Below are 26,752 nucleotides of genomic sequence, written 5' to 3'. Positions count from 1 at the left end.
TCACAAATGCTGGTCGGGGTCCTTAGCTAAGAGGAGACTCTGCCTTGGGCCCATTGGTGTAATAAACTGCACTCCACTATCTGCATTGTCCTTCTGAGTGAGTTTGTTTCCTGGAACGCGTGACTACAACACTGGAACTTCACAACCCTAGCGAGAGTGGAGGGAGTACCTGGGGAACGTGACTAATGAATTTCCTGCCAACATTGACAGCTGGGAGCTGAGCCAGATTTTTCTAATTTGTAATATTAGAAGACATGTGACGCGTCTCGTCCTGGAGTCAACTGCAGCGAATTCACTTCAGTTAGACCTACTTTTCGTGAGAGCGGTTTGGTAAGTAGAAGGGTGGGGGTTGGGGGGATGAAGAGGATGGAAAAAGGTGGAAGAAGTAACAGGAAAACTAAGGGGCCAGACAGTTTCCTTCTCCAGGTCGGCACCTGTTCTAAGACTGAACGAGCAGCGCGCGGCCGCCCATCCAGCTCCGACACAAACACACGCACGTGCGCCCCGCCCCCGCCGCGCGCACGCGCCCCGGAGCTCGGCGGTTGCGACGGGCGCGCGCGCGGTGCTCGCTGCCCCCACGCCGCTCCCTGCGTTCTGATCGCTGCGTCTCCAGCTCCCCGCACCGCTGCGCGCCTGCCCCGCGGATCCGGAGACGGCGGCCTTGATCTGGGGGCTCCGACGGCGCCGCGCTGGGGGAGCGGAGCGGAGCCCGGCGCGTCCCTGGGAGGCGATGTGACCGGGAGCGGGCCCCTGCGTAAGGCGGGCGCCGCGGCAGGCCAGCCGGTGAGGCGCTGCTGGGGGAGGCCGCGACGGAGCTCCCGGACCCGCCATGGGCTGAGACACGTCCTCGCCGAGCAGGTGCAGTGATCAGAGGTCCCGGGGTAGCGGTGGGGAGGCCCCCTCAACAGGCCCCTTCAGCCAGGTTAGGACTCCCCCTGCCCAGCCTGTGCGGGGTCGACCTTCCTTCAGCTCCTCCCCAAAGGCTCTGCTGACTCCGCCTCCAGACCTGGGCCTTGCAACCCCTGTGACCCCAGCAGCCCCTGACATCCCGGGAGATCCCGGGCTTCCACTCCTGTTACCCCAGCCTGGTAGGCCCTTGTGCTCACCTCCTCCTCGGTCCCAGTATTTTGAGCCCCCAAGGTACCTGGGAACAACTCAGCGTCGCTTCCTTTCTCTTCTAGCCCTACGAGGGGTGGTGAGGGGTGGGTAGGGGGGAGGAGAGCAGAAGGAGGGAGACTGGGTCCTTCCCTCCAGAGATCCTGGTGACCACAAACCTATACTCTCTCTTAAGCCTGTAGTGAAAGTGACCCTTCCTTACCCCACCAGAACATGCCCGGGTGATTTCCTACCAGGTCTTCCTTGCGGCCTTCCTCGCCCTCCGCAGTGACACTATGCAACCCCAAGGAGACCTGCGAGGCCCCTGGCTCCTGCTGCTGTCCCTGCTCCTGCTCGTCTTTGAGGTGGCCAGAGCTGGCCGGCCAGTGGCGAGCTGTCCTGCCGCCTGCCTGTGCGCCAGCAACATCCTCAGCTGCTCCAAGCAGCAGCTGCCCAACGTGCCCCACTCCCTGCCCAGCTACACGGCCCTCCTGGACCTCAGCCACAACAACCTGAGCCGTCTGCGGGCCGAGTGGACCCCCACGCGCCTGACCCACCTGCACTCCCTGCTGCTGAGCCACAACCACCTGAATTTCATCTCCTCTGAGGCCTTTTCCCCGGTTCCCAACCTGCGCTACCTGGACCTCTCCTCCAACCAGCTGCGGACGCTGGATGAGTTCCTGTTCAGCGAACTGCAGGTCCTGGAGGTGCTGCTGCTCTACAATAACCACATTATGGCAGTGGACCGCTGCGCCTTCGACGACATGACCCAGCTGCAGAAACTCTACTTGAGTCAGAACCAGATCTCCCGCTTCCCTCTGGAACTGGTCAAGGAAGGAGCCAAGCTCCCCAAACTAACGCTCCTGGACCTTTCCTCCAACAAGCTGAAGAACTTACCATTGCCTGACCTGCAGAAGCTGCCCGCCTGGATCAAGAATGGGCTGTACCTACACAACAACCCCCTGCACTGCGACTGCGAGCTCTACCAGCTCTTTTCCCACTGGCAGTATCGGCAGCTGAGCTCTGTGATGGACTTTCAGGAGGACCTGTACTGCATGAGCTCCAAGAAACTGCACAATGTCTTCAACCTGAGTTTCCTCAATTGCAGCGAGTACAAGGAGCATGCCTGGGAGGCCCACCTGGGTGACTCCTTGACCATCAAGTGTGACACCAAGCTGCAGGGGATGACCAAGGTGTGGGTGACACCCAGCAATGAGCGAGTGCTGGATGAGGTGGCCAACAGCACGGTGACCGTGTACAAAGATGGCAGTCTTCATTTCCACCGGGTGCAGATTGAGCATGGGGGTGTGTATACCTGCTATGCCATGGGGGAGGCTTTCAATGAGACCCTGTCTGTGGAGTTGAAAGTGTACAATTTCACCTTGCACGGACACCACGACACCCTCAACACAGCCTATACCACTCTTGTGGGCTGTATCCTCAGTGTAGTCCTGGTCCTCATATACCTGTACCTCACCCCGTGCCGTTGCTGGTGCCGGGGTGTTGAGAAACCTTCCAGCCATCAGGCAGACAGCCTCAGTTCTTCCATGCTTAGTACCACACCCAACCACGACCCTATGGCTGGCGGGGACAAGGATGATGGTTTTGACCGGCGGGTGGCCTTCCTGGAACCTGCTGGACCTGCGCAGGGTCAAAACGGCAAGCTCAAGCCGGGCAACACCCTGCCAGTGCCTGAGGCGACAGGCAAGGGCCAGCGGAGGATGTCGGATCCGGAATCGGTCAGCTCGGTCTTCTCTGATACGCCCATTGTGGTGTGAGCAGAATGGGTTGGTGGGGAGATTCTGCCCCAGGAGAGGTAATGCGCCCGTGAAGGATGTGAGGGGGTGGAAGAGAGGGCTAGCTGCCCAAGGGAGTGGGTTCCCCTCGAACTCAAGGGAATTGGCCACAGGTACAACAGCAGGCAAGACCCCAAGCAGGGTGTGGCTGCCATGATTTTCAAACGTGGATATACTAATCCTCAGGCAAATACGACACCCCTTCCCAGAGCCCTGACAGTTCTCAAGGTGGTGGAAGAAGAGGGTGTCTGCTGGTGGGAATGAGGAAAGGGGTGAAAGAGCAGATCCCCTAAACTTTCTTGAAGTCATCCCTAGCTCCTTCAGAGAAAATCATTTGGGAAAAAGTCACTTTTTTCCTTTCTCTGCCCACCCACACCTGTGCTGTTGTGTGTACCGGGGGGAGCTTCCACAGGAGCCACATTAGGGAAGAGCTAGATTGTCCTCCTTGGCCAGGAAGCCACGCGTCACAGCTGGGGAGATGGGAAACCTTTGGGAAAAGAAGTCAGGAAAAGGCTGGGACCTCAATAACATTCCCCAAAGCTGTTGTAAGACTTCCCAGGAACACCTTCCTCTTTCCAGAGAAGCACTGGGTGCATGGGTCTTTGCAGGAGCTTGGCCTGTTGCCTGTCAGATATGGCAACAATGTGAGATGCTGTATCTGTCTTGTCCTGTGACCAATGGCGCAGAGGGGTACAGCATTGAACCAAGGGGTCCCTGTGACAGTATAGATGCCAGCACAAAACCTGTAGATGGGGGATAAACTCCAGATTGGAATCAGTTGGTGAAACTCTTGGTTAGCATCTGATTCCCAGCACCCATGTGCCGGGTCAGGGTGTGGGGTGCTGGAAGCAGAGTGTCTGTGGATGCCTGCCACAGACATGGGATGAGGGCCTCTCTGCACGAGGAGGTGGACAGTAAACCAGCCACTGTTACGTAGCATCCAGCGGACTCTACCTGATTTTCTGTGTATGCCATCCCTTCATTTGCTCTCCTGATAGGCTCAGGTAGAATTCTGAGTGTTCCCTAATATGCTGCTCTGCAAAAGAAGGAGTCCAAGAAGTCTGGCCCCAGCTGGCTTAGCTTGGGCTCAGGGGTGGAGGGGACCAGGCAGACATCTCCTTTGTGCTGACAAAGCCGCCTTGCTTCTCTCTTAGAGATCTCACCCCTGCTGCAGAGCTGGAGCATGGGATTCATCTGCGGGGCTGGAATCAAGTGGTCCCTGCCACAGAGGAATGGCGGTTCGGAGGGTGACTTAGAGTTCTTCCCTCTCCGCAAGGTTCCATACAGTCTTGTAACAGAGACAGTCAGTGGCACTAAACTTTCAGGAGACCCTCTCAGCCAGAGGTGTGCACAGTTGTCAGACCAGAGGAACTTAAGAACAGGCCCAACATTCCATTCCATCAAAGTGGCGGAATACTTTGAGCATAGAGGTGGCCACTTCCTTTGACTCTACTGCAGGCCCTGGGGGTTGGTGGCTCTGAGCTTTGGCAAGGGGACATGAAGGGCAAAGGTAAAAATGTTCTCCGACGTTGGTCTTTTCAGTCTGTCCCCTCTCTCCCACCAAGTCCCCTGTCCTTGGAAGTTCTCCAGCTCTTCCAGTTTTCCAATCTGCTATTTAGGTTCCAAGAAGTGTCATTTACCTGTGGGTGAAGGCTGCTTGCTAGGAGGTCCTAACTCCCACTGCCTGTTAAGATCCGAGGTGGGGACTGGAACTCAACATCTTCCCCTTGTCTGTTGCTGGGATGTCCAGACCGCTGTCCATCCTTTATTAGTAACCTAGCTTTGTCGAGAGAGGTGCAGCGTTTCCCTCAAGTACTTGCATGCTCATAAGGATGCATGCTTATAGGTCTGCATGCACCCCAGCACCTTGACTTCCATCAGGATGATTCTTCAGTCCCCACTAATGTCCACTTCCGGAGTGGTTTCTACTTACGTGCACTTCATGCACATGATTTTCTTGCCCTGTAGGAGACTGTGACCATGCCAGGCTCTGCAGATACAAACTTTTGTACTTTCGATTTCTGAATTGCCTAAATCTTCACCCCACATCTCTGTGGCACTCTGTAAAGCCCAGAGTTAGGAGAGCTGCAGGTTGAAGACCTTGAGAGAAGGGTTGATGAGGAGCAAGCTGGCTCTTCAGACTCCTCAGAAACCTTCCTTAGAGTAATGGTATGTCAGAAATAAATGTAAAACTAGGTCAGTGACAGATCCAGAAGAACACTGGCAGGGGACCAAGCAGCTGTAAGTTGCTCTTCCTATGTTAACTGCCCTAGTAAGCTAGACGCAGGAGGGAAAAATTGTGTGGTCATATTCCAGAGACTTCTAAAGATTCTGACACTGAAGCTATAGGAACCAGGATCCCCTCCTCAGACTTATCAGAGAAAATCTCACCTCCAGGCAGCATCTTCCCCTCCCATCATCTAGGGCTCTGAAAATCTTTCAAGTGGATGTCAGATGAAGTAGGTCCTCTGGACATCCTGAGTTCCCAAGGACTAGGAAGGCCGTTTTCCTCCTAAGTCCTACCCAGTTTAGGGCATGAGGCTCTTAGTCTCCCCACTGTATCCACTAGGTTAGCCAGGACCTACCAGTTTGAGAGCCTGGTAGGTGTTCCTGGCTTCCCCACCAAGAGACTGAACTGATTGGCCTCTTCCCATGGTTTCAGTGACTAGAACCCAAAGGTAGCTTTCTACTTGAGGGATTGGGTACTCAGCAGATGTAAGCTCACTGGAACCCTATGTAGGAAACTGCCAGGTCTGGTTATAAGACAAGGTCGAGCGATCACCCCCACCCCCATCAGTCAGCCAGACATGTCTCCCAGGAAGCAGGAGTCCCTGGAGACAAGAGGATGTCAGGGCTGTGCAATCTGTCTGTGTGATTGTGATCTTCTTTCTTTCCCTGTATTTATGAGGCTCCTAAGAGGGAGCCAGGAGTGGGGAGACCCCAGCTGGGGAGAGTGAAGGCGACTGATTCCAGTTCTCCATGTGTCCTTACCTCTGTACTTCCTTGTAGCCCTGCTGGCGAAGTGAGCAGGCCTCCCCATGTCCAAGATCCTAGTCCTTCCACTTGTGTGCTCCCAGGCTGGCAAACCTTGGAGCCTCTGGGCTCTGAAAACTAGACAATGATCATTAAAACCTGGCTTGAGTCTCTGTTCTGGCGTAGTCTGTGACTGGTTTATCTTTTCAGCCTGTGGGGAGGGTTCACAGCACCTCAGAAGGGTGCAACCTGTCTAGGGGAAGAGTAGTTAAATGCTGTTGTGAGAGCATGGGTAGAGTCCACATCGAGGCGTGAAGATAGACCAGGGGTCAGCCAGCCTTTTCTGTGAGGGGCCAGACAGGAAACATGTTAGACTTTGCAGCCCGTATAGCCTCTGTTACAGCTCCTCAGTGATGCCGTTGTGGCAGAAAGGTATAGAAAGTGCACAGACAGACGGCGGCTCTGTTCCAGTAAACTTTATTTATGGACATTGAAATGTGATTTTCATATCATTGTAACACGTATTTGAGAGTTTTTTCCAACCATATATAAATGCAAAAACTCTTACTGGCTCACATACCACAAAAAACCAGGCAGCAAGTTGGTTTTGGCCTGCGGACAAATTTGCCAACCCAATGTTCTCAAAAGAAATGTCATTGACACGTTAGCAGGAGTCTAGAAATTCCATGACTTGGGGCTAGAGCCTGTAGATAATGAAGGCTTTCTGGATCCCTGGGGAGGAGGGTTGTCTCCCTGAAGAGCCCTCTTGAAAGTCTGGATCAAGCCTACAAACTGTACCGTGGAAAATATTTGAACTGGGTTAAAAGAAATGATGGTGAGCAGCTTGGGTCCACAGTATTTTGATTATTACCAATATATGTTCGTGTTGTGAGTGGTAACCATCTTAGTTTGGCTTAGAGTATATTAATCTAATGGGCAGGTGGTATTCATTGACAATGTAATGTGTCCTAGCATTGCACTGAACAGAGAAATGCAGTCCCCGCTTTCTTGGTACGGAAGACAGCCTATCAGAAATTGGCCCAGATTCTACTGAACTAAGAATAGGCAGTTTCTTTGGCTACTCTCTTGGTACTTCTGGAAGGGGACTGTCATGGTAGATTCCCCAAAGGGAGGGGAAATGGTATAACAAAAAAAGAAATGAAAAGAATCAAAATTGGGGGAATTCCTTGGCTGTCCAGTGGTTAGGACTTGGCATTTTCACTGCCCAGGGCCTGCCTGGGTTCAGTCCCTGGGTGGGAAACTAAGATCCCGCAAGCCGTGCAGTGCAGCTGAAAAAAATAAAGAATCAGAACTTGAATAATTACCTCATTTATTACAACTGCTAAAATCTTGACTGAAAGGTGGTCCTCTTCTGTCTGGAAAGTTGACTTTTTCTTTTCATGAGGGAACAACTAAAGAGTGAGGGATGGAGACACCTCACAGCCAGTCACACAGGACATATCAACCCTGGCAGTCGATGAAATGACAGATGTTGACGCCAGGCTGCCCGCCCCCCCACCCCAAGTCTACACATATTTGGTATTTTTTAAATTTTTTCAAAGCAGTTTTTGCTATGGCTGAGTTTAGCCAAGAGGACGAGCTGGTAAAGAGAACAGGTCTCGGGAAGAAGACCACTGAAAATTCTCCCCTCTGTTTTGGCCTGTGTCAAGCCCTGTCTCTGCGCCTAGGGAGTTTTGATACTCCTTTCTCCATCATCCCAAGGCTACATCTCTTCAACCCTCCCCATCCCCCTGCCAGTCCCCAAGAAGTTCCATAAATTCTGGCCAAGATGGTCTGTCATGTCTTGCGGCTCTTCCCCTAGCTCCTCTTAGGTGGCACTGCGGGAGAATAGAAAAGGTAAATTCGATGGTTATCTTTTAGAACAGAAAATGAGAGTTCGGTGGATTGCCCAGCCTGGTGTCTCTCCCATCTGATCTCTCAACTCCTTCCCTTTCTGCAGTTGTAACTCTTGGACCCCTTATCTTGTCCCTGAAGCAATCACTGGAGGAGCTTCACTTGCCCCACCCACACTGCAGAAAAGACTCAGGACCATTCAGTGGTATGGTCAGCTTGTTTGGTCTGGCTACAGGGAGCCTACGCTGGATGCTTCCTCTCCCCAGGGCTGAGAGAGGAAAGCTAAAGCAGCTGCCACATCAGGCCCCATCATCAGGCATATAGCCTGTTGTGTGGAAAACATCAAGTGGTGAAGATACTTAGACCTGCTCTGAGGCCTTCCAGTTGACATCAGCCTGGTTACAGTCCCAGAATCACAGCGGGTGTGGAGAGAACCAACCTTTAGGACACAGATAGGACCCTGCAAGGACTTCTAGGTGCCCTACAGCACTAGCATACTTAAAGTAAGAGTCACTGACCCCAGAGTTGGAGGCTTGTATGCATATGTGTCTGCAAACACACACGGAGCGCCGCAGCTGGATAGAACTTCATCCTGCTTTTCCTTCACCTCCCACTGCTCCTTCCCTTGGCCATAGTTTGCTTTAGGTGTGGACCTCAGCAGAAAAGTCTAGCCCAGTCCTGGGAATCCTTAGAAAGCACTGAGAGATAAAGGGGGATCTGCCTGAAAGACAAGGGTGCCGGGGGGCCTCATGAATACTCAGTGAGACAGAGTTGAATCCTCTGATACCAGAGGATAGAATCACCTGAAGTAGCTACTTAAAATGCTTTCAAAAGAGGTTTTACAAAATCTAGGAAACTCTGATAGAAGCAGGTAGGTTTAAAACTGGGACTTATTCCCTGCACACTGGTGAGTTAGTCAAGGCTTCTGGGTGAGTGGGTGGGTAGGGAGAAGGCTGTCTTACTGGAAGGAATCTGCCTGCTTTAAGCTGAGCTGGAGACCATCTACGTTAAATCACCCTCCGGAGCAGTTCTGGGGCACTGTCCTGCCTTTCAGTTGTGTCTTCCCTGTGTCTACACTGGTGACAGTTGTTGAGGCCGTGACCACAATGCCTGATCAGTGTTTCATTCCTGGATCCCAGGATAGGGGAGGAAAAACACCCAAGATTAAAAAATACTGAAGCCTCCATGCTACTGGCAATCCACTCCAGTACTATTGCCTGGAAAATCCCATGGACAGAGGAGCCTGGTAGGCTACAGTCCATAGGGTCGCAAAGAGTCAGACACAACTGAGCGACTTCACTTTCACTTTCCATGCTACTATGGTGCCTGCCTCTCTGGGTCCACTCTAGGAAGACTGCTGACTGTTCTCAAACCAATGGAATGGAAAATATCCTCAAGTTAAACATAACTGCTTTCATGGTGCATGTGCTTGTGTGTGTGTTAATTCCAATAATGTCCTTTGAGGAGGAAAGGACAGTGATCCTACTCCAAGAGCCTGAAACAAGGAAGGAGAAACAAAGCTGTGAACAAGCCAGGGGCTGTGCCTCGCAGCTTCCCACCTCCACCCTGGGTGAGGGCCTGAGGCAGCCTGTGGCTCCGGGGGAAACCAGAGAGCTGGTGTGGCAGTGTGGGTCCGCTGCTGCTCCTCCCTTCCTGGCCTGTCTGCTCCACCTTTCCCTGGGAAGAGCAGGATCAGCCAGGAGAAACTTAGGTAGACTTGCAACCAGGAGCTCCAGGCTGGACCTGGGGCATAACTGGAATGACTCCAGATCTGCAATCAGCCCCATGACTTGAACACATCAGCTGGCAGCAACTTAGGACAAGCTTCACTAGAGTCATAGCTTCCATAGCACTCCTGACCTTGCATCCAGGAGGAAATGTCTGTGTTCTCTGATGGTGGCCAGCAACACAACCTCTCTGAGACTTGGATCCCCTAAGCATCATTATCCATAACTATTTATTATCTCCCTAAAAGAAGTATAAAACCCAAGCCAGGCTGAGAAGAGATAAGGACAGGAACATCATAAGCCGCCTGTTTACATGTGTTTACTACTTTGAACATCCCAATGCCTGTTACAATGCATTCTGTCATCTAGCGTTCACAACATCCCTGTGAGACAGGTCATGTGGTAAGTGATTTGCCTGTGGCCACACCAGTGTCAGGGGCTGGGTAAACCCAGACTGCAAGGTTCCTAGCTCCCGGATCGATGTGCTTTTCACTTCATGATACATAGGCTTTTTATGCCAACCAAGGCAGGGGCAGCGCGAGCACTAAACCAGGAGCCTCCCTGCTCCCTAAGCCTGCAGAGAGTCCTCAGAAATGCTGAGGGAGTCAGAGGTGTCCTCTGGAGGCTGAGACAGGTCAACAGAAGGCTAGGCAGGAGTACTAGAGATTCAAGGCTAATGACCATCAATGCCACTCCCAGAGTCAGCGAAGCATGCACTGTGTCCTTTTGTCAGGTGAAAAGACCTGACTGGTTTACTCAGACGATGCCCAGGGATGCTTCCAGGAGGAAGGCAGGCTCAAAGCATGGCTGGGAGGTAAGGCTTCTGACCCCTCCTCCCTCTGCAGCCCAGGAAGAGGGGGAAGGTGAGGGCTGGCTGACTCAGTCTGCAAGTGCTTGGAGATCTGGAGCTGAAAGGCCCCAGCCCTGTTCAGCTAATGATTATTATTAACTCTGAGCAGGCCTTGGCATAGTAGCCAGCTGGCTCTGGGAGAATGCCCGGATCAGTGACAGTGAGGTTTTAAAAGCAAGACCCATGGCAGCCGTGCCTGGTGTGGTGGGGGTCGGGGGGGAGGACAGGCTAGTGTCACAGAGTGGGGAGGGGTAGTCTGCCCTGTGAGAGGGTGGGGCCAGGAGGTGGCACAGGCTGGCAAGAGATACCGTTAATGCAGCTGAAAAGCCCAGAAGGTGAGGCTGGGAGACTTCCCCACACAGAGCTCCTGCCATTCAACACCACCCCCAGTGGGGGTGGGGGAGTGGAGTATGGAGGGGAAGGGTGGCCAAGGGAAAGATGGGGGCTTGGGTGTGGCATCTGAATCCAGAATGGTAATCTTATTACCATTCTGGATTTGGATACAAAAACCATCTATATTTCTAATGTCCTCAAGGTTGAGTTTGAATGTAATCATATTTGGAATCAGGACTCAGTGAGCCTGATATGCAAATTTGTGCAAATGACACGGAAATTTAAAAAAGTCTCGAGCACCCTGGCTTTTATTTTTAAAGGCAAAAGAGGCTGGCTACTAGCAGCTTTGCTTAGTCAGACAAGGGCAAAAGGGCAGCCGTTTGTTTCTCCTTCAAGACTTCTGCTTCATTTCTGAGGAGCCCAGATAATACCCCAGATGGGGAGACACTGGATGGTGGCGGGGGGACAGAGGGTGCAGGGGGAGGAAACACAAGCAGGAGGCATATGCAGCCACCAGCTACTGAGATACCAGCTGGAGGAAGAGTGCCCTGGCACTGAGGTCTAATGGCTGTCCAGCTGCTGCCCTGGGATGGGAGGGCAGGTGGTGATGGAAGGAGCAAGGAGCAGAGGGGAGGGAAGTCCCTCCACAATCTGGCCAGCTGGGAAGAAGGACTCCTCCTGGTGACCTCCTCCCAATACTGCAATCAGACTGGCTAAGCAAGCGGAGACCACCTGTGCCCCCGTCTCTGCCCTGTGCCCCTGCCCACCCCCAGCTGGGGCCTACCGGTCAGAGAAGTGACAGCTGGGACCCCTTCCTCCTGCAGAATATAAATGACTTCCCCCTTCCTCTCAGGGCTGGGAATAGACATCAGCTGGCACTGCCCACGCAAACTGCCGGCTGTCAGCCCGCCTGCCCGCCCACCATCCCCCGCACCACCTGGGAGGAGGCAACACCTCAGGCAGGCTCGGGCTCTCTGGTGTTGCCTGCTTGGCTCCCCGAGCAAGCTCACCCGGCCTTCCTACCCTGCTGGAGACAGAACGAGACCCCCAGCACTGACTGTACAGGCCAGCAGAGAGGGACTCCCTGGCCAGAATGACCCGAGGTGACAATCTCCTCCATGCAGCCCCAGTAGCCATCTCTCCCAAGGTCAACCATAGTGGAGAGCTGGAAAGCGGGAAAAGGGCAATGAAAGAGACAGGAGTAACCAGCAGGGGTCCCCTTGAGATGCTCAGGGTCTGGGGTGCTTCTAGGAGATGCCATCTGACCCAGCACAGTCTGCTCTGAGGACCCTTCTGCCCCTGCCATTCTCATGCCTGTCCTGTCGAATCATACCGACCTCCCTGCTGCTGAGTCACCCAGGGAGGAGGTCTGGAATCTTCTAAAGGCCTGGGATAGACAAACTATTGCTATCTGGGAACACCTCCCCCTGCTCCTGGGACCTCAAATTCTAGGTCCTACTCCACAGGTCTCCCAGAGTCCCCACTGAGCTCTCTCTACCTGCCTCAATGCTGCTTTCCAGGCTCGGCCATTCTCAGTTTTTGCCATGATCTATGGAGGTCCCAATCCAATGGACAGAGGAGCCTGGCAGCATACAGTCCATGGGATCGCAAGAGTCAGACACAACTTAGCAACTAAACCACCACCAACCACCACAATGGAGGTCCCAACTCCCTGAATGAGCCAGACCACAGTTAACCAATGTAACATCCAGCTGTCACCAACGAGGGATGAGGGCAGTCTGAGGAACTACTTTCAGTCTGGAACGAGAGGGGTCTCTGCAGGGAAGAAAGCCCAGCCCTCATTTGCCAGCTGGCACCAAATTCAGCCACCTCTTGGGCCAAAGAGCTGGCAAGAGATGACACTGAAGGGAAACTTAGCTGATGAGGAGAGAAGGAGAACCAGGGAGACTGTTTTCTCTAGATCAGAAGTGCCCTGCCCCATTTCCTTGGCTCTTACTTTGTTCTAAAAGCTTTGGAATAGCTCCAGGAAGCTATGTGCTAAGGCAAGGACCCAAGCCCTAAGAAGGGCAAAACACGAGATGCTCAGGACTGCTCTGCCACTTGAGAATGGACGTCTTGCAGTCCCAAGCCCAGATCCCAAGATTAGCTGAAGGAAGTTCTTAGCTGGGCTTAGACACCCAGCCAGGAGCCAAGGCCTGGTTAAGCCAATGCCTTTCTGCTCCTCCAAAAGTTTAAGGTGGCTTTAGTGCCCTTACTGTCTTGGTATTCTGGAGACTTTCCCTGGGCCCCTTCTCTCCACAGCCCCTGATGCTTTGTCCCCTGGTGCAGGGGCCAAATCAGCACAGGTTCTTGGAAAGCCAGGAGACTACATTGGTCCCTCTAGAGGGGTAAGGAGACAATGAATGTAAGAATTACACCCTGAGTCTGATGAGTGGTCCAGCCATGGTTCAGAGCTGGGAAGATGCTCTGTGACATCAACTTGACAGACAATGAATGCTAGGAGAGATTGTTTAGAAACAATCACCCATTACACAGATGAGGAAACTGAGTCCCTGAGACACTGGACTCACATAAGGTTGCACAACAGAGCCTATAAGGACCATACCCATAAAAAAAGTACATTGGCTCTCTCCACTACACTGATTTCTCAAAGTGACCCAAAGAGCTGCTGCCACTCATAAGTTACAAGAATCCAATTTTTCATTAGGCATGCAAGCAAGAAATGACTGCCAGCACCACCCAACACTTCCCTCCCATCAAGAGTGGAGGCTTCAGGATCAAGCTCTCAATCACCTGTCACTTGTGCCCCATCCACTTCCCCGTTCTGGCCCACTGAGTCATCTGTCAGCAATGGCAGCTTGGATTTCTGCAGCCTCCACCCCAGCTAAGACATACGAAAACCCTACCCCTTCTGAAGTGGATCCCTGAAGGTCACTAAAGGAGCCAGTGAAGTCCAAGTCAAGTGTCCCATTTCGATTCAGAGTTTGGAGGAACTCACATTTCCATTTTCTTCCTTGGCAAGTAGGAGCTGGAGATCTGATGCATTATTACCAGGGCTGGATAGAGGGGCAGCACCAGGCACAGGTACCAGGCTGCACCTTTGATCTGAGCCTGGAACCACACAGAGTGCATGCCCAGAAGCACTGTTACTGTAGCCATCAGGTAGACCACCAGTCCACATGTCAGATGATAGAGCTTGAGACGAGCCACCCTCGAGACCCTGGCTGCCCGGGGACACAGGAGGCAAAGTCCACACAGTGCCTGGCCGATAGTGGCCAGCAACGTCAGAGCCCCTACCCAGCTGTGCCAGGACGCCAGGTGGGGCAGCTCACTGCGGGTCCTGCTGGAGATGATGAAGCCCAAGCCCAGGGCTGCACAGAGGATGGCTAGGGTCTGCCCTGCCCAGTGGAGTCGGATCCGGGCCTTTCGGGAGCAGAAGAAGAACAGGGAGTGCTCGGGCGAGAAGAGCAGGATGGCCTCAGCCATGCAGAGGCAGAACTGTGAACACAGGAGAGGGCCAGTGAGCCTCAGGCCCAGCTCAGAGGCCTGCAAAAGGGGAGGTGCCCTCATACTTCCAAACAAGGAAGACAGAGGGTTGGGGCTAAAAAAAACTCCCACCAGAACCACCTGCCTCACAGGTAGGCATTTGTGGGCAGAATTGGGAATCCTCGCTTGAGTGGAAGTGTCATCATTCAGGTTGACATCCATGCCCTACCACCCGCCCCACATCCTCAACAGCAAGGACTCTCATTTCTTGACCAATGGGAACAGCAAAATTTAAACCTTCTCCTGAACTCTCGGGGTGGGGAGCAACTGGATAACGCCCCTTCCACTTCCTCTTTTCAGGCCCAGAGTGGAGAAAATAATGGTATCTTCCATGTCCTCCCACCCCATTATACCACCTGATTACCTATAGCCCAGCCCTCCATGTTTCCTGATCTCAGTGGTTGCAAGGAAAGACAGGGCCCTGGGTATTTCCCCCCACCTCTCTGAGCCAAAGAAAGGTTAAGCCTTCTAAAGGCTAGATGCTTCCTTAGGGGCATATCCAAACCAATCACCCAAACTCACCGCCAAGGCCATGAATACAGGGTGCCAGGAGAAAAGACCTAAGAATCAAAGAGAACAGACTGACGGCGGGGCACTATTGGTTCTGCCCCTGTGGCTGGCTGGAGCCCAAAGAATCTGGCTGGAGGGGAAAGGTCAGTGTAGTGTCTTCAACCCTAATCAGTAATCAGGACCTCCAGACAAAGTGGTGCAGCCAAACGGCCTTAGGCTGAGCAACCAAGAGGGCAAACATACCAGTTTGGCCTGGATTCCCCATTCAGCACTTCGCAGCTACAAGCCCAGTCCTAAAATAGACCTGGGCCTCCCTCCTTTACTTGTTGCATCCATCAGGGGCTCTGCTGGTGACGAACTAGCGAGTTCAGTTAGTTCGCTTCAGGCTTCTCCTCTCCTCCCAGCACCCAGAGCCCCACCCTTCCAAGACCCACCCCCAGGACCACGCCCCACCACGCCCTTACCACCCCTCGACAGTCGCCCATCCACTGTGAGTCCCCACTCCACGCCTCTTAACAATCCAAGCGCAGCCCCTCAAACATTTCGGCTCCGCCCCCTTTCCTGGCTCCGCCCCTCCCTGCACACTCACTGGTTCCTGGCCGGGACAGCACAGTCAGGAAGATGGTGAAGCCCACGGCGACCAGATGCGCCAAGATCCCACTGCCTCTCCGCAGCCAGCGGGTCAGTCTCGGCTCCCTCGGCGGAGCGAGAACCAGACCTACCTCCAGAGACTGCATGGCGGCGCCCGGCAGCCGCACACTCCCAGCTGCCAGGGCAAGTCTTCCGGGTTTGCGATCGCGGAGGCGGCCGCGGATGCGGGAGAGGCTCCTCCCCGGGACGCCGCCGGCAATGCGGCGGCTCGCCCACAGCGCCCTCTGCAGAGTCGGGGAAAGAGCCTCGGTCCTGGAGAGCCCCGAGGGCAGGAAGCGAGTGGACAGCTCCGGGCCGACCTTGTTTCTTCAGCCAACCTCATTGGTATCTTTATGTCTACACGGGCTTATGGGGCTTATGTCTCAAATAGCCTGTGAAAATTACTTTCATGACAACTGATTTCACCCAAGTCACAAATCTGGTACACAGAACCAAGAGTGTGAAACCAGTTTTGAGCAGTTTTCCAAAAATACTGGATTTTCCTGATTGCCTACTCTCTCCCACCACCCCTCCTTCCGTCTTGTTAAGGGAGTTAGAGTCCCTTCTGCCTACAAGCAAGGAGACTGAAAACGAACGGATAAAGCTAAAAACTAGTGCCCCGTGCCTCGTGAATTAGGGTTTGAGGACCAAAAGAGGGACACCCAACAGTCGTGCCCCCAATCTGCACAGTAGCTGTTGTCCCCAGTGAGACAAATGGAAAATCTAGGGCACTCCCAGCCCTTGCCGCCTGCACACCATCTGCTCAGCCCTGGGGAGCCAGGTGATCCTGAGGGACTAGAACCTCCCACACACTGGCTGCCTCCCACACCAAGGGGAATTCTGTAAGTGGTCTTACCTTTTCCCTTTCTGCCTCCAGAAAAGGTGTGCTTCCACTTAAGGAGGCCTACCTGGGAGAGGCTGTACCCCTTCCTTAAGGGTAAACCCACAGGCCATGGGGCGAGAGACCAAAACAGGCAGTCCCACAGGAATCAGGAACATCCTGAGAGCAATTACCAACTCCACTTCAGCTCCAGTGGTTGAGAAAATGAGGCTACTAGTAGGAGGCAGGAGGAGCTGAAGAAACTGAGGCAGTAATTCAGACAGGATGCAGGCACCAGGTTGCTGGAAGACCAGAATAGGGCCACAGGCTGATTCTCCTAGACCTTCAAGGCGAAGATCCAAGAGTAGACCCAGGGGTGTGGCTCCCCTCCCCATCAAGTTTCCTTCCCCAATATGACAGTAGTCCCCTTGCTCACTAGGAGCCACATGCCTCCTCATCCTAATACTCCCCCAGTGACACAACCCCTAGCCATTTCCAGAGACTAAAAGTACAAAAGCATATGAGCATAAGAGATTCTTTTGCAGGCAAGTGATAGGAGCTGGAGGCTGGCTGCCTAACAGGTCAGCCTCCCGGGGTGTAGCTGGGGACAGTAAGGACACTCATTTTATTACACTTCTTTCCTTCCTATGTTTCTGTTTTTATATTTTCTTAGCAGCAACAGAACAGGAAGACAGTCTTGAGGTATTTTAAAGAGGTTTTTTTTTTTTTTTTCTTAAAAAAAATAATATAAAGTTATAAAAAGCGGCAGCAGCCTGGGGCCCGGATCTGGAGGGGAGGAGGTGCTGGCGGCTCCATTGCAGTGGGCAGGCACTTTCTCGTTAATGGGCTTTTGACTGCAGGAAGACAAGAGGCAAGAGACAGGATCAGGCTAGGGGGTCTACCTGTCCTTCTATCTAGTGAACTATGTGGGCCATAAAAGCTAAGGTTCCATGTCCTCCTACTGGTCTGTTGAGTAAAGCTAGGCACGGGGGAGGATAAATGCCTGCCCAGCAGAGGCAGTCTGGAGATCACCCATGCAAGCGGGGGACACAAACACACTCAAACCCTGGGCAACTGTCAACTTATTATTACTCTCATATGGGTGCCAAATGTGTTGGGATGCATCTGGTCAGTGCCTAAACCAGGAGGGCGTCCCCCCTTCCCACCCAACTCATCCCTCCTGGCTAAGATCGTATGTATAGCTCAGAGAATGCTACTCCAGGGCTCCCATCAAAAGAGGCAAATAAATCTGGCTGCTGGCTTTACTGGAAACCCTGAAGAGTTTGCCTGACACCTGAAAACCTGGCAGTGGATACATATGCAAGGTGGGCAGTCATGCATATGGGGATCTTGGGTGGTGTCCCTGCCCTTTCAGGGCCTAATGCCCGGACACAAAACCAACAAACAAGACCAGCCCACCCACCCTGTGCCCAGCGTGTTAGGCCACAGCTCTGGGACCCCAGCTCAACCCCACTGCCCAAACCTTTCTTATCAGAGCTCATGGAGTCCAACTTCCTTTCCTTCAGGGAACAGAGGTGGCTCCAGTTCCTGGAGTGAGGGCCACAGCCAATTCAGAAAGTGGCCCTTTAATTAAAACAAAAGTGGGGGAAGGGGGAGAGGCAGAGGCAACATCTCCTTAGCCCAAGAGAGAGGGCTGGGGACAGGGGAAGGCCCACCAAGCCAGAGCTGGGGTCACCTCTCCCTAGAGAAGATGGCCAGGAACTCTCAACTTCCCCAGTCTTCCCCTCCCTGCACAAATGTTTTACTTAGGCACCTCTTTCTGTCAGGTTCCTGCTGGGCATGCCAACCTCATCCATCCTGACCCTTCCCTGCCCCCGCTCTTCAGGGAGCCGGGCTGGTACCTGCAGTGTAGAACACTTCTCCTCAAAGGCCAGGGCCGGACCTGGCTTCTTGCGGCGCACAGAGCAGGCCGCGTCGGCAGGGGCACCGGCCTGGCAGTGCTTGGCCTTCACTGGCCGGCAGTAAGTGGCCAGGTTTTTCCGCTTCTTGGCTACCTCCTCCTCAGAGAGGCAGCTGGTTGGCAGGGCCTTGGCCGCGTGTCCAGCCGCCCCCTGGCTGTCCAGCTGAGAGGCCTTGACTGGCGTGGGGGGCTGATGAGGGGAACCCCGACAATCCAGAGGCCCTGCCCTCTTCACTCTTGGCCCCACCGTCCCATTAAGCCCCAGGCCCAGAGCAGGTTTAGTCTTGGCTGTGAGGCCCCGGCATCCAGAGGGCTTGCCTTTTCCAGTGGGCTCCAGGATGCAAGTCCGTTTGAAAGTGGTGGGGCCAGGTGATAACTTTCGCTTTCGAGAAGGAGCCTCCACCTCAAGCCTGTCCTTGCCTTTGGACGACTTGCTGGCCTTGGAAGGTGGGAGCTTGCTGAAGGATGGGGACGGCGTGTTGGCAGGCAGTGGTGAGGTGATGGCCTGGCTCCCGCCCGTGCACTCCGCCTGACTACAGGCAGCTGCCACGTTGGGGGAACCTGCAGGGTAGCTGGGGACAAGGCTGTCCTTGGTGGGGGGCGTAGAGGCGGGGCAGGCGGGTCTGGGGGGTGGGCCTGGAAGGCGAGGGCTGCTGCCCATAGGGGATGGACTCAGGGGAGCAGATGGGAGGGAGCTGACAAGGTGGGATGGAGGCTCAGCCGCCGGTGGGATCTTCCTGCGGCAAAAAGAGAGCCCCACTGTGATGTCAAGCAAACCAGAGGGCATCCCCACCAATATACAACAGCCTTTCCGCCCCACGGAGAAATGGCCCAGAAACCCTGGCAGTGCTGCCATCTGCTGGGAGACGCTGGAACTGAGGAACACGAAGAAGGCCCAGGGACAGAGATGGAACTAATATATAGATGCTTTAAGAATCTCACTGTAAATCTCAGGTTAGCCATCCCCTATCCCTACTTACCTAAAAGGTACTGGAAGTGACAGGTAAGAGTTAAGATCCACCCCTAGACGACCCATTCATGCCCGATCTTAGCCTAGCTCTAGGCTGCCAAGTTTCCCCACTTGCCCTTCATCCTACTTGGGGGTTTCCTGGCCAATAGCCAAGCCACGTCTCTAGGTGTGTGAAGAATCAGGGCTTCTGAAGCCCATGAGTGCCTGGGACCCAGGGAGGGAAGTTCTGGGGCCGAGAGACTCACTTCCACATGTGGGAGCTGAGGTGCCGTTCCAGCATGGAGCTCAGGGCCGAGCAGAACCGGTCCAGCCGGCGGCTAAACACGTAGCATCCTGGACTCACCAGCCGGCTCCCAAAGGTGCAGAACTGGAGGCAGAAGGAAGGTACATGGTTACCGGTGCCTGAAATACAGGGAGAGTACCTTCACACAGAATTGGACCTCCTTCCCACACTCTGGGCCAGGAGGGCTGCCCCCTCACCCCCACCCCCCTGGGTCCTTACCGCCTGCGGCCGAGGGGGCCGGTTTGCATAATGGCAGTCAGTGGGGAGGTGGAGTTCATCAGATGTCCCTTCCTCCTCACTCTCCTCGCTGGAGGCCTGGGCCCCACCCCGGGGCAGGGGGAAGGGGAACAGGCCTGGATCCCCATCACCACCACAAGGGCCTTCATCATCCAGCTCACTCTCAGAGGAAGCCCGGGACCTGGAAGGGCCAAAGGGGATGTGAGGGCAACGTGACGGAAGTGGGGCGGGGGCGGGGGTGGGTTGTACCTGAACCCACCAAGCTCAAAAAGCCAGGGCAGACACCCTGTGGGCCATCAGACAAAGAGGAAGGGGGCCAGGGAGGGAGGGGACAACAGAGCTCACAGAGTTAAGAGCCGGAAAGATCAGGGGCCACAGCTCCCAAGGGATTCTCTGCCCTGCCCCTTCACTTCCCAGGCCCTGCCTCCTGAGGGGGAAAATCTGCTCCAGATTCGCCTCCTCCAGAAAATCTTCTGAGTGTAACTGCACTCAGCTCGGGTCAACCCAGTCAATTTTCTCAACCCCTTTCTTGCATCACATATTCCTGTGAGCCTGTCTGTGAGCTGAGCCTGTGTTTGGTGTCTGCCCCTCGTGTTACAGGCAGAGATGGGTGTGTGTCTCCTTCGGCAAGGCAGGCTCTCCCCCAGGTCCAGCGCAGCCTCTGCACACGAAGGGGCCAGTGAATAAATACACAGAAGAACTGCCTCACCCAGGACCCTGACCCTTCTGGCTCCCCAGTGACTTTTCGCCTGGTGGGAGCAGCTGGGAGAGTGTTTTTATCCTGGGTGTTGGATCGCTACGGAGAGGCAGGGGCATTGCAGTTGCCAGGATAGCAGTGGGGGAATCACCTGCTTCCCCACCACTGCCAGGGCTCCCCCCACCACGTCAGGGTGGAGTGAGCAGCATCTTCCAGGACACCCCCGGGCCTGTCTCCAGGGGTCCCTGACGGTTTGGGGCCAAGCGTCCCCAGGTCAGATGGGTGCTGGCTCCGGGACCTACCTGGGCAGTGCACAGTAGGGGTAGGTCGGCTTGGCACGAGCAGAGAAGGCGCCGCTGGGAGCAGCCGCTGCTGCCACAAGTTGGACTGAGGCGGGGGGCTCCTGGGAGGGGCGCTCTAGAGCTGCCTCCTTGCGCCCTGGGCTCTTCTCCTTGGGAGACTCCCCTTTGCGGGAGTTGGCCTTCAACTCCGCCACCAGCACGTCAAAGTCCTTGGCTCGGCCCTGGACCTCCCGGCGCTGGTGTACCGAGTGGATCTAGGACGCAGCAGGGTGGAGGGTGGGGAGGGGGTGTGAGCTGAGCAAGGGAAGGGGCAGCAGTGTGCTCCGGCTTAGGCAAGCAGAGAGACTGGGGGGGATCTGGGAGCCACCCCCCTGCCTGCTGTCCTTACCTTGGGCCCACTGGGGCAGCCCCTTCTCCCCATCCCTGGTCTGGGCTTAATCCCTATCCCTTGAGTTGGACCTTGGATAAGATCGCACTTCCTCTCCCTTCCCAGGGCCCGCGTTCTCCCTCACCAGGCAGAGGGAGTAGAGCTTACCTTGCAAGTGAGAAGGCGGGTACAGATCTTTTTGGTCTCTGGATTTATTACCCCACACTGCCTGTTGAGGTCGCACTCCTTCCCTGTGGGGAAAGCAGGTCCCATGAACCCCACAGCCACTTAGAGGAGGCCCAGGGGAAGGTCTGGCATCTCCATGCCAAAGGCCTGGGAAGAGCTGGGCCTAAGCAGGAAAGCCTCTGGCTCTCAAGTCTGCGGCTGTAGCCTTCCAGACAAACTCCTCTGGGCATCAGCAGCTCTCTGCTGGGTGTAAGAACCATCCCGTCCCCATTACCAGCCCAAGAATCCTTTGGGGGCCTCCAAGCCCCTAAAAGAGCAACATATACCAAGAAAGAGGAGCAGCCACAGGCATCTGGAATGCCAGGGAAACCAGCTATGGGAGGTTTCTGGTGCCCTGGATCTAGGTGAGAAAAAAGATAAAGGTCCATAGCCCAGTGTGAGGAACAGTACCTTCACCTACTTGGGCACAGACTCCCATAGCCTTAATCAAGACAGCTGGACTGAAGAGAATCTTCCAAGAGAGCAAGCAGGTCAAGTGAGTGCCCACGTCAAGGGATGACCAGGGGTCGCTGTACCCCAGCAATCTGTGATGGCCAAGCCCCCTCTCCACTGACCCCCTCTCCATCAGACCCAAGGACAAAGCTGTCCAAAGGAGTCCCCACTCTACTTTCCTGACCCTCAAGACCATGACTACTCACGAGCCATCTTCCGGTGGGTTTTAGGGGGCAGCTTGGCCCCACCAGGCTCCTTTTCAGAAGGGCTGCCTTCAGTCCGGTGACTGGGGCCCTCGCTGGGGGCTATCTCGATGCTCTCTCTGCCAGGAAGTTCTTTAGAAGGGGATGCCATGGGATTTTTTCCAGGGGAGTCCTTGGTGAGGCCACCTGGCTGGCTGAGGAAAGCAGAGGGCGGGGCCACCCTGATTCCATGTCCATCGGGCTTCGGAAGACTGGACATCTTCTCCAGATTCACCACAGGCACGAAAAGGCTATACGTGGAGAGATGGTGTGGGCTGGGAGGTAGGGAGGCTGGGTCTGGGCCCCGGATTCTAGCCCAGGACCATCTCCTTTCCCAGAATTTGGGTGGGCTCCTGCAGGGGTGCAGAACTCAAGACAAAGGAATCCCATGTTCCCTGGAGCAAGGGGAAGGGAGCTGCAGAGAGAGCTGGCTCCCTCCCACCACGAGCAGTGCCCATCGCCCCATGGCTGCTTCCACTTGTGTCAACCCCTCCTTGGGCTGTGTGGTCAGGGCTTGCTTCAGGGAGTCTCCAGCCTTTCCTTACCAGAGGTTGTCCTTCTGGGTCTTCTCAGGAGGCTGGTGGCCACGGCTGCGAGACCCCTGGCCCTTCTCCCTGGAGGAGGTTTTGGTAGAACCTGGGGCCCTACAAGCAGGGCCCTGCCCATTCACTACATGGCATTTCTGAGAGCTGGCAGGGGCTGGAGGTGGAGGTGGGGCCCGGGTGTAGAGCTTGCTGAGGGGCCCATGTCTTCTTTCTGTGGCAGGAGGTGGAGAGAGCAATCGAGGTGAGTGCTGTTAACTGCCTCCTGCCCCATCCTCCTAACCCTGCTCACAGATTTATGATAGAGAATCTGCAGTTTCCGAATGTTAGGTTTTAGATTTGCCTCCTTCCCCTTTGAATCTGCACCTTCAAGACTGAAAATTCTAGGACTCTGCTTCCTGAACCTCTTAGCTCTTCCCAGATGCTAGAAACTTTACTCCACCAGATGCTAGAAGTTTGCTTAAACAATAATCCCAACCAACCACAATGTCTGAAGCTCCACCCCACCCCACCTTCCTATTCACAAAGCCTCCCTCCATTACCCACGTGACCTCCCAACTAGCCCTGTCCTCCGAGTTCCAAGTTCCACCTTCCCCTGTTCCCTCTATCTCCTCCCTAGGGCTCCCCTCACCGCAGTGCTTCTGGAAAGCTTGAGGCTTCACCACTTGGCTGCAATGGTTACATACAACCAAATAGAAGTCGTCATGGGCAGGGCAGTGCCCGAAGATGGACATGTCTGCAACGACAGAAGCCCTTATCACTGGGGCTGGGGATACCAGGGTTTCCCGGTAAGATCAGAGAACAGACCCACCCACCACTCAGATGACACTTCCCCTCCCAGCTGATATAACAGGCTTTATGATGGATGCTTCCAGAGTTCAATCTAACCAATCCCTAAGAATGCAGGCTTTCAGGTGCTGCTGCTGCTAAGTCGCTTCACTTGTGTCCGACTCTGCGACCCCGTAGACGGCAGCCCACCAGGCTCCCCTGTCCCTGGGATTCTCCAGGCAAGAACACTGGAGTGGGTTGCCATTTCCTTCTCCAATGCATGGAAGTGAAAAGTGAAAGTGAAGTCACTCAATCGTGTCCGACTCTTAGGAACCCCATGGACTGCAGCCCACTAGGCTCCTCCGTCCATGGGATTTTCCCCATGGAATGGGGTGCCATTGCCTTCTCCGAGGTTTTCAGGTGAGAGCACCAAACACCAATGATTAGGATCTCCCTCAGTAAGTCACAGGAACCAGAGGAAGAGGCTGACTCAGACCTATCAAAGTGAGAATGGCCAGACTGGCTGCTTCACCAGCTGCAGCCACCTCCTGGGTGGTGGTGGAAGAAGGAAAGGTGGTCCTGTCTGCCCTGGGCCCCAGCCCTAATGTGTGCTGACTCCCACCTTCTTTAATGAGGGTCATGGCATCCAACTTCTTCGGGTTTTTGTTACTCTCCTCCAACTCAGTCCCTGAAGGAGAAACACAGCTCAGAAGGACCACTCCCATCCCAGACGCCCATCTCCAACCCGACCAGGTGCTGTGGCCAAGCAGGAGGAAGCCTCTGCCTCTTGACAAGCACCTGGTGCTCAGGACCACCCAGAGAACCACTCAGTGGATCTTTCTCAAGTGGTCATTCTTTCTTCACCTGCTACCTCTGGAATAAGCTGGCTTCATCAGGAGGATCCTTTCGTATGGCTCCTTTACTCCAAGGTGCAGTTCAGGATGCCATCGCTGACTAGTTGGGTGACTGTGGGTACTTGTCTCTTTTCTGGGCCTGCTTCCCCATGTAAATGGGGAACAGTCCTTCACTTATTTTCCTTCAGATCCCTGAGGCCCTTCTTGAGATTTCTCAGATGTGTTCTTCCTGCTTTTCTGTGGTATCCCAAACAGATACTCTCCCAGGTCCCCAACCTCAATTTTGTTTCACTTGGGTTGCCATGGCATTGTGAAAGTTACACCCAGTTGCTCAGGTCCTGCACTGACAGGATGGCCGTAGAGCAGAGAAACTGCTATCTTGGGGCCCTTCAGCATCTTCAAAGTCCCCTTGGTCAGCTACGCAAACCCTCTTCCTCTTAAGGGGGTTTGGGCAAGGGTTGCCCTTGTACCTCAGTTTCTGGGTTGATGACAAAAACATCTTAGCTATGCAAAGCAGCTCTTTCCCCATCCCCCTACCTTACTGCTCTCCCCTCCCTCCTCTACGCCCCCTCCCTGTCCCTTGGAAAAAAAAAATCAATTCTGAGTCACCAAACCCGTCTGATTCCATTTCCGGTTCTCAATGCACCCAGACCCTGACAATGGCCCCATCCTTGCCCACCCAGCATGGGGCAGTTCTAGGGTGGCCTGAGGCTCCCACTTAGGTCTGCTTCTGACACCTACTAACAGACTTGCGCCTTTCTAGAATGAGAATACTGACAGTCTTATATAATCTCCAGATGTGGAGGGGGGGGTGGGTTAGGTATGCAAGAGACAAGGGGCAGCCCCCACTCTGAAGTCCGTTAAAATGCAGTGATGGACAGAACTGAGCTGGGAGTTGGATGTCTCAGAGGAGAACAAGTGTCATCAGAGACGGCTCCATGTGGTCTCCTCCTCCACCTCTTCTCACTTGCAAACTTCTTCAGGGGCGTGATGCCTGCTGTCACCCCAAAGGCCACGAGGCCAGATGCCCCCTGGGGCCCAGGAGACAAAGATCAGGAAAGGGGCTGTCAGCCCGCTCCACCAAAAGCACTCAGGGGCCTAGAGAAGGTGGGTGTCAGGGGAGAGAGCCCGGGAGGTAAGGCAAGAGGCCCGGGAAAGGACGGGGGGTTGGAGGCATGGATGGATGGACAGAAGGAGGGAGGAAGGGAGGATGGATAGATGGATGGACCGATGAACTAATGCGGAGGAGGCGGGGGTCCAGTGGCACTGCAGTCGACAGGCAAAGCCGAAAAGGAGCAGAAGGTGTGGGGCAGAAGGCGATGGAACAAGGGGGGTTGGGAGGGGGGCACAGAAGTGGGGTGCGTGGGAAACACGTGGAGAGGACTGTTGCGGATGGGGAAAGCCCGAGGCAGGTGCAGGAGGGGCGGAAGCTGGAGGACAGCAGGCAAGAAGAAACATAAAGGAAAGCAGATGTAGGGGCAGGTATTGGGCGACGGCAGAGACAGAGGTGGGCAGGGTGGGCTGCTGGCGGAGAGCCGGCGCTAGGACCCGGAGGCGCGAAGGTGGTGGAGAAGGCGGGCACTAGGACCCGGCGGGTCCTTTGTTTGGGGGGCCGGGGAGCCGGACGGCGGCTCCCGTCGGCAGCTCCCCTCTGCTGGCGGGGGCCCGAAGGGGGGGAGGGGAGACAGGGATGGGGTCTTCAGACTCTAGGGGAGCTTCACTCACCGTCGGCTGCGGGCAGATCGGCCCGCTCCACCCACGAGCTCCAGCTCTGTCCCGCGAAGTCATCGAGACTCGGCACCCGCCGCTCCAGAGCGGCCATTGCTGCCGCCGCGCGTTCACGCACCGCCATCACCGCCGCGGACGCGCGCCCGCCCCGGCGCCGCCGCCGCGCGGCCCCCTCCCCTCATCCCCGCCGCGGGCACGCCTCCCCTCTCCCTCCCACCTTTCCAGCTCTCTTGCGCAAGTGCATCACTGTTCGTCTGGCTCTCAGAGTCTCGCCCACATAGCCTTCTGGGAAATGTAGTCAGCTAGGTGGTGCTGTTGCCTACTGAACTTGCCGCGAGAGCCCCTCCAAAATGCATGATTGCGGGGGTAGAAAGAGACCAAAGCCTCAGGACCTCCTCTACTAACCCTTGTGAACACATTCTTTCTGCTACCAGCCCCTCTCTTAAACTCGCTGCACACAGACCCCAGTTCCAAACCTCTCCGCCCAAGATGCCCCTTTAAGCCGTGCCTCCGCCAGCTGACTGGCTCCCCTTCCCCGGCTGGCGGCCACGAGCGACTTCGCTTCCCTGTAGATCGAATAGGGTAGGTGCAGGGAGGTGGGCGCTGTGAATCAGAAGGGCAAAGGGAGGGGGTCTGTAGGATGTGCTGAAGGACACAGGGGTTGGAGTGGGGGAGGATCCTCAACTCTGGTGTTGTGCCTTTGTGGGAAACCCACGCTGCCCTGATGCAGAGCAGAGGGTTGGAGTAGCGTTTTCTGGATTTGGTAGGACCTAGCTGAGCTGACCAAGATCACCTGTCAGGATGACAGAAGGCTATCTGTGAGCCAGAGCCAGCCCCGGAACAGGGGTAGCCCCGAGGCTGCTGGTGTTTGCAGCGTCTCTGCTGATCCGTCTCTCCTCTTCAGATAACTGCGATCGATGATCGATACCCTGTATCGCCTCTTCCCAAACCCTGGTTGGACCCGGACTTCATCCATCACTTTGGCTTCTTTTTCTAACGAATATTTTCTGTGCTGGCAGGGCTGCTACCAGAGCTTCGTCATAGGGTGATTTCTCATCAGATCTGTTA

The 26,752-nt window shown here is 54.9% G+C and overlaps 3 protein-coding genes across 12 annotated transcripts; 1 reads left to right on the top strand and 2 right to left on the bottom strand.

Moving 5' to 3' along the window:
* AMIGO1 (adhesion molecule with Ig like domain 1) lies at positions 555-6,042 on the top strand. Of its 2 annotated transcripts, none has more exons than XM_005677953.3 (2): positions 555-858; positions 1,353-6,042. In XM_005677953.3, the coding sequence occupies exon 2, from the start codon at positions 1,392-1,394 to the stop codon at positions 2,871-2,873; it is 1,482 nt and encodes a 493-aa protein (XP_005678010.1). In that variant the 5' UTR covers positions 555-858; positions 1,353-1,391; the 3' UTR covers positions 2,874-6,042. The 2 variants fall into 2 exon arrangements, with proteins under 2 accessions (XP_005678010.1, XP_017901356.1); XM_018045867.1 differs by having other exon boundaries at positions 1,327-6,042.
* Positions 3,874-15,478, bottom strand: LOC102191753 (cytochrome b561 domain-containing protein 1). 3 transcript variants are annotated; one of them, XM_018045868.1, is made up of 4 exons: positions 14,889-15,227; positions 14,658-14,695; positions 13,588-14,087; positions 3,874-7,702 (listed from the first exon to the last, which is right to left on the bottom strand). In XM_018045868.1, the coding sequence occupies exons 1-4, from the start codon at positions 14,908-14,910 to the stop codon at positions 7,693-7,695; spliced, it is 570 nt and encodes a 189-aa protein (XP_017901357.1). In that variant the 5' UTR covers positions 14,911-15,227; the 3' UTR covers positions 3,874-7,692. The 3 variants fall into 3 exon arrangements, with proteins under 3 accessions (XP_017901357.1, XP_005678006.2, XP_005678007.2); XM_005677949.3 differs by lacking the exon at positions 14,889-15,227 and adding an exon at positions 15,235-15,478 and having other exon boundaries at positions 6,326-7,702; XM_005677950.3 differs by lacking the exons at positions 3,874-7,702; positions 14,889-15,227 and adding an exon at positions 15,235-15,478 and having other exon boundaries at positions 10,781-14,087.
* Positions 15,522-25,836, bottom strand: ATXN7L2 (ataxin 7 like 2). Of its 7 annotated transcripts, none has more exons than XM_018045864.1 (12): positions 25,682-25,836; positions 23,725-23,790; positions 22,966-23,070; positions 22,338-22,548; positions 21,757-22,043; positions 21,041-21,123; positions 20,506-20,759; positions 19,489-19,687; positions 19,232-19,353; positions 17,958-18,753; positions 17,579-17,643; positions 16,404-16,949 (listed from the first exon to the last, which is right to left on the bottom strand). In XM_018045864.1, exons 1-11 carry the CDS (start codon positions 25,806-25,808, stop codon positions 17,587-17,589), a joined length of 2,307 nt encoding a protein of 768 aa, XP_017901353.1. In that variant the 5' UTR covers positions 25,809-25,836; the 3' UTR covers positions 16,404-16,949; positions 17,579-17,586. The 7 variants fall into 7 exon arrangements, with proteins under 7 accessions (XP_017901350.1, XP_017901349.1, XP_017901353.1 ...); XM_018045863.1 differs by having other exon boundaries at positions 16,805-16,949; positions 17,579-17,679; XM_018045861.1 differs by lacking the exons at positions 16,404-16,949; positions 17,579-17,643 and adding an exon at positions 15,522-16,397 and having other exon boundaries at positions 21,757-21,947.

The sequence above is a fragment of the Capra hircus genome, chromosome 3 (assembly GCF_001704415.2).
Source record: "Capra hircus breed San Clemente chromosome 3, ASM170441v1, whole genome shotgun sequence".
Classification (NCBI taxonomy): Eukaryota; Metazoa; Chordata; class Mammalia; order Artiodactyla; family Bovidae; genus Capra; species Capra hircus.
This window is presented reverse-complemented; position numbering and strand designations above follow the sequence as displayed.

What these genes read in the sequence shown, in the direction of transcription:
- AMIGO1 (XM_005677953.3), top strand. Translation starts at nt 1,392, where the DNA reads ATGCAACCCCAAGGAGACCTGCGAGGCCCCTGGCTCCTGCTGCTGTCC.
- LOC102191753 (XM_005677949.3), bottom strand. Translation starts at nt 15,382, where the DNA reads ATGCAGTCTCTGGAGGTAGGTCTGGTTCTCGCTCCGCCGAGGGAGCCG. An exon ending in GCTGTCCCGGCCAGGAACCA is followed by an intron (nt 14,696 to 15,234) that starts GTGAGTGTGCAG and finishes TTTGATTCTTAG; the next exon opens with GTCTTTTCTCCTGGCACCCT. An exon ending in CTGTATTCATGGCCTTGGCG is followed by an intron (nt 14,088 to 14,657) that starts GTGAGTTTGGGT and finishes CTGTGTTCACAG; the next exon opens with TTCTGCCTCTGCATGGCTGA.
- ATXN7L2 (XM_018045860.1), bottom strand. Translation starts at nt 25,808, where the DNA reads ATGGCGGTGCGTGAACGCGCGGCGGCAGCAATGGCCGCTCTGGAGCGG. An exon ending in CGATCTGCCCGCAGCCGACG is followed by an intron (nt 23,791 to 25,681) that starts GTGAGTGAAGCT and finishes TTTCTCCTTCAG; the next exon opens with GGACTGAGTTGGAGGAGAGT. An exon ending in GGCCCCCTCGGCCGCAGGCG is followed by an intron (nt 19,354 to 19,488) that starts GTAAGGACCCAG and finishes TTCTGCCTCCAG; the next exon opens with TTCTGCACCTTTGGGAGCCG.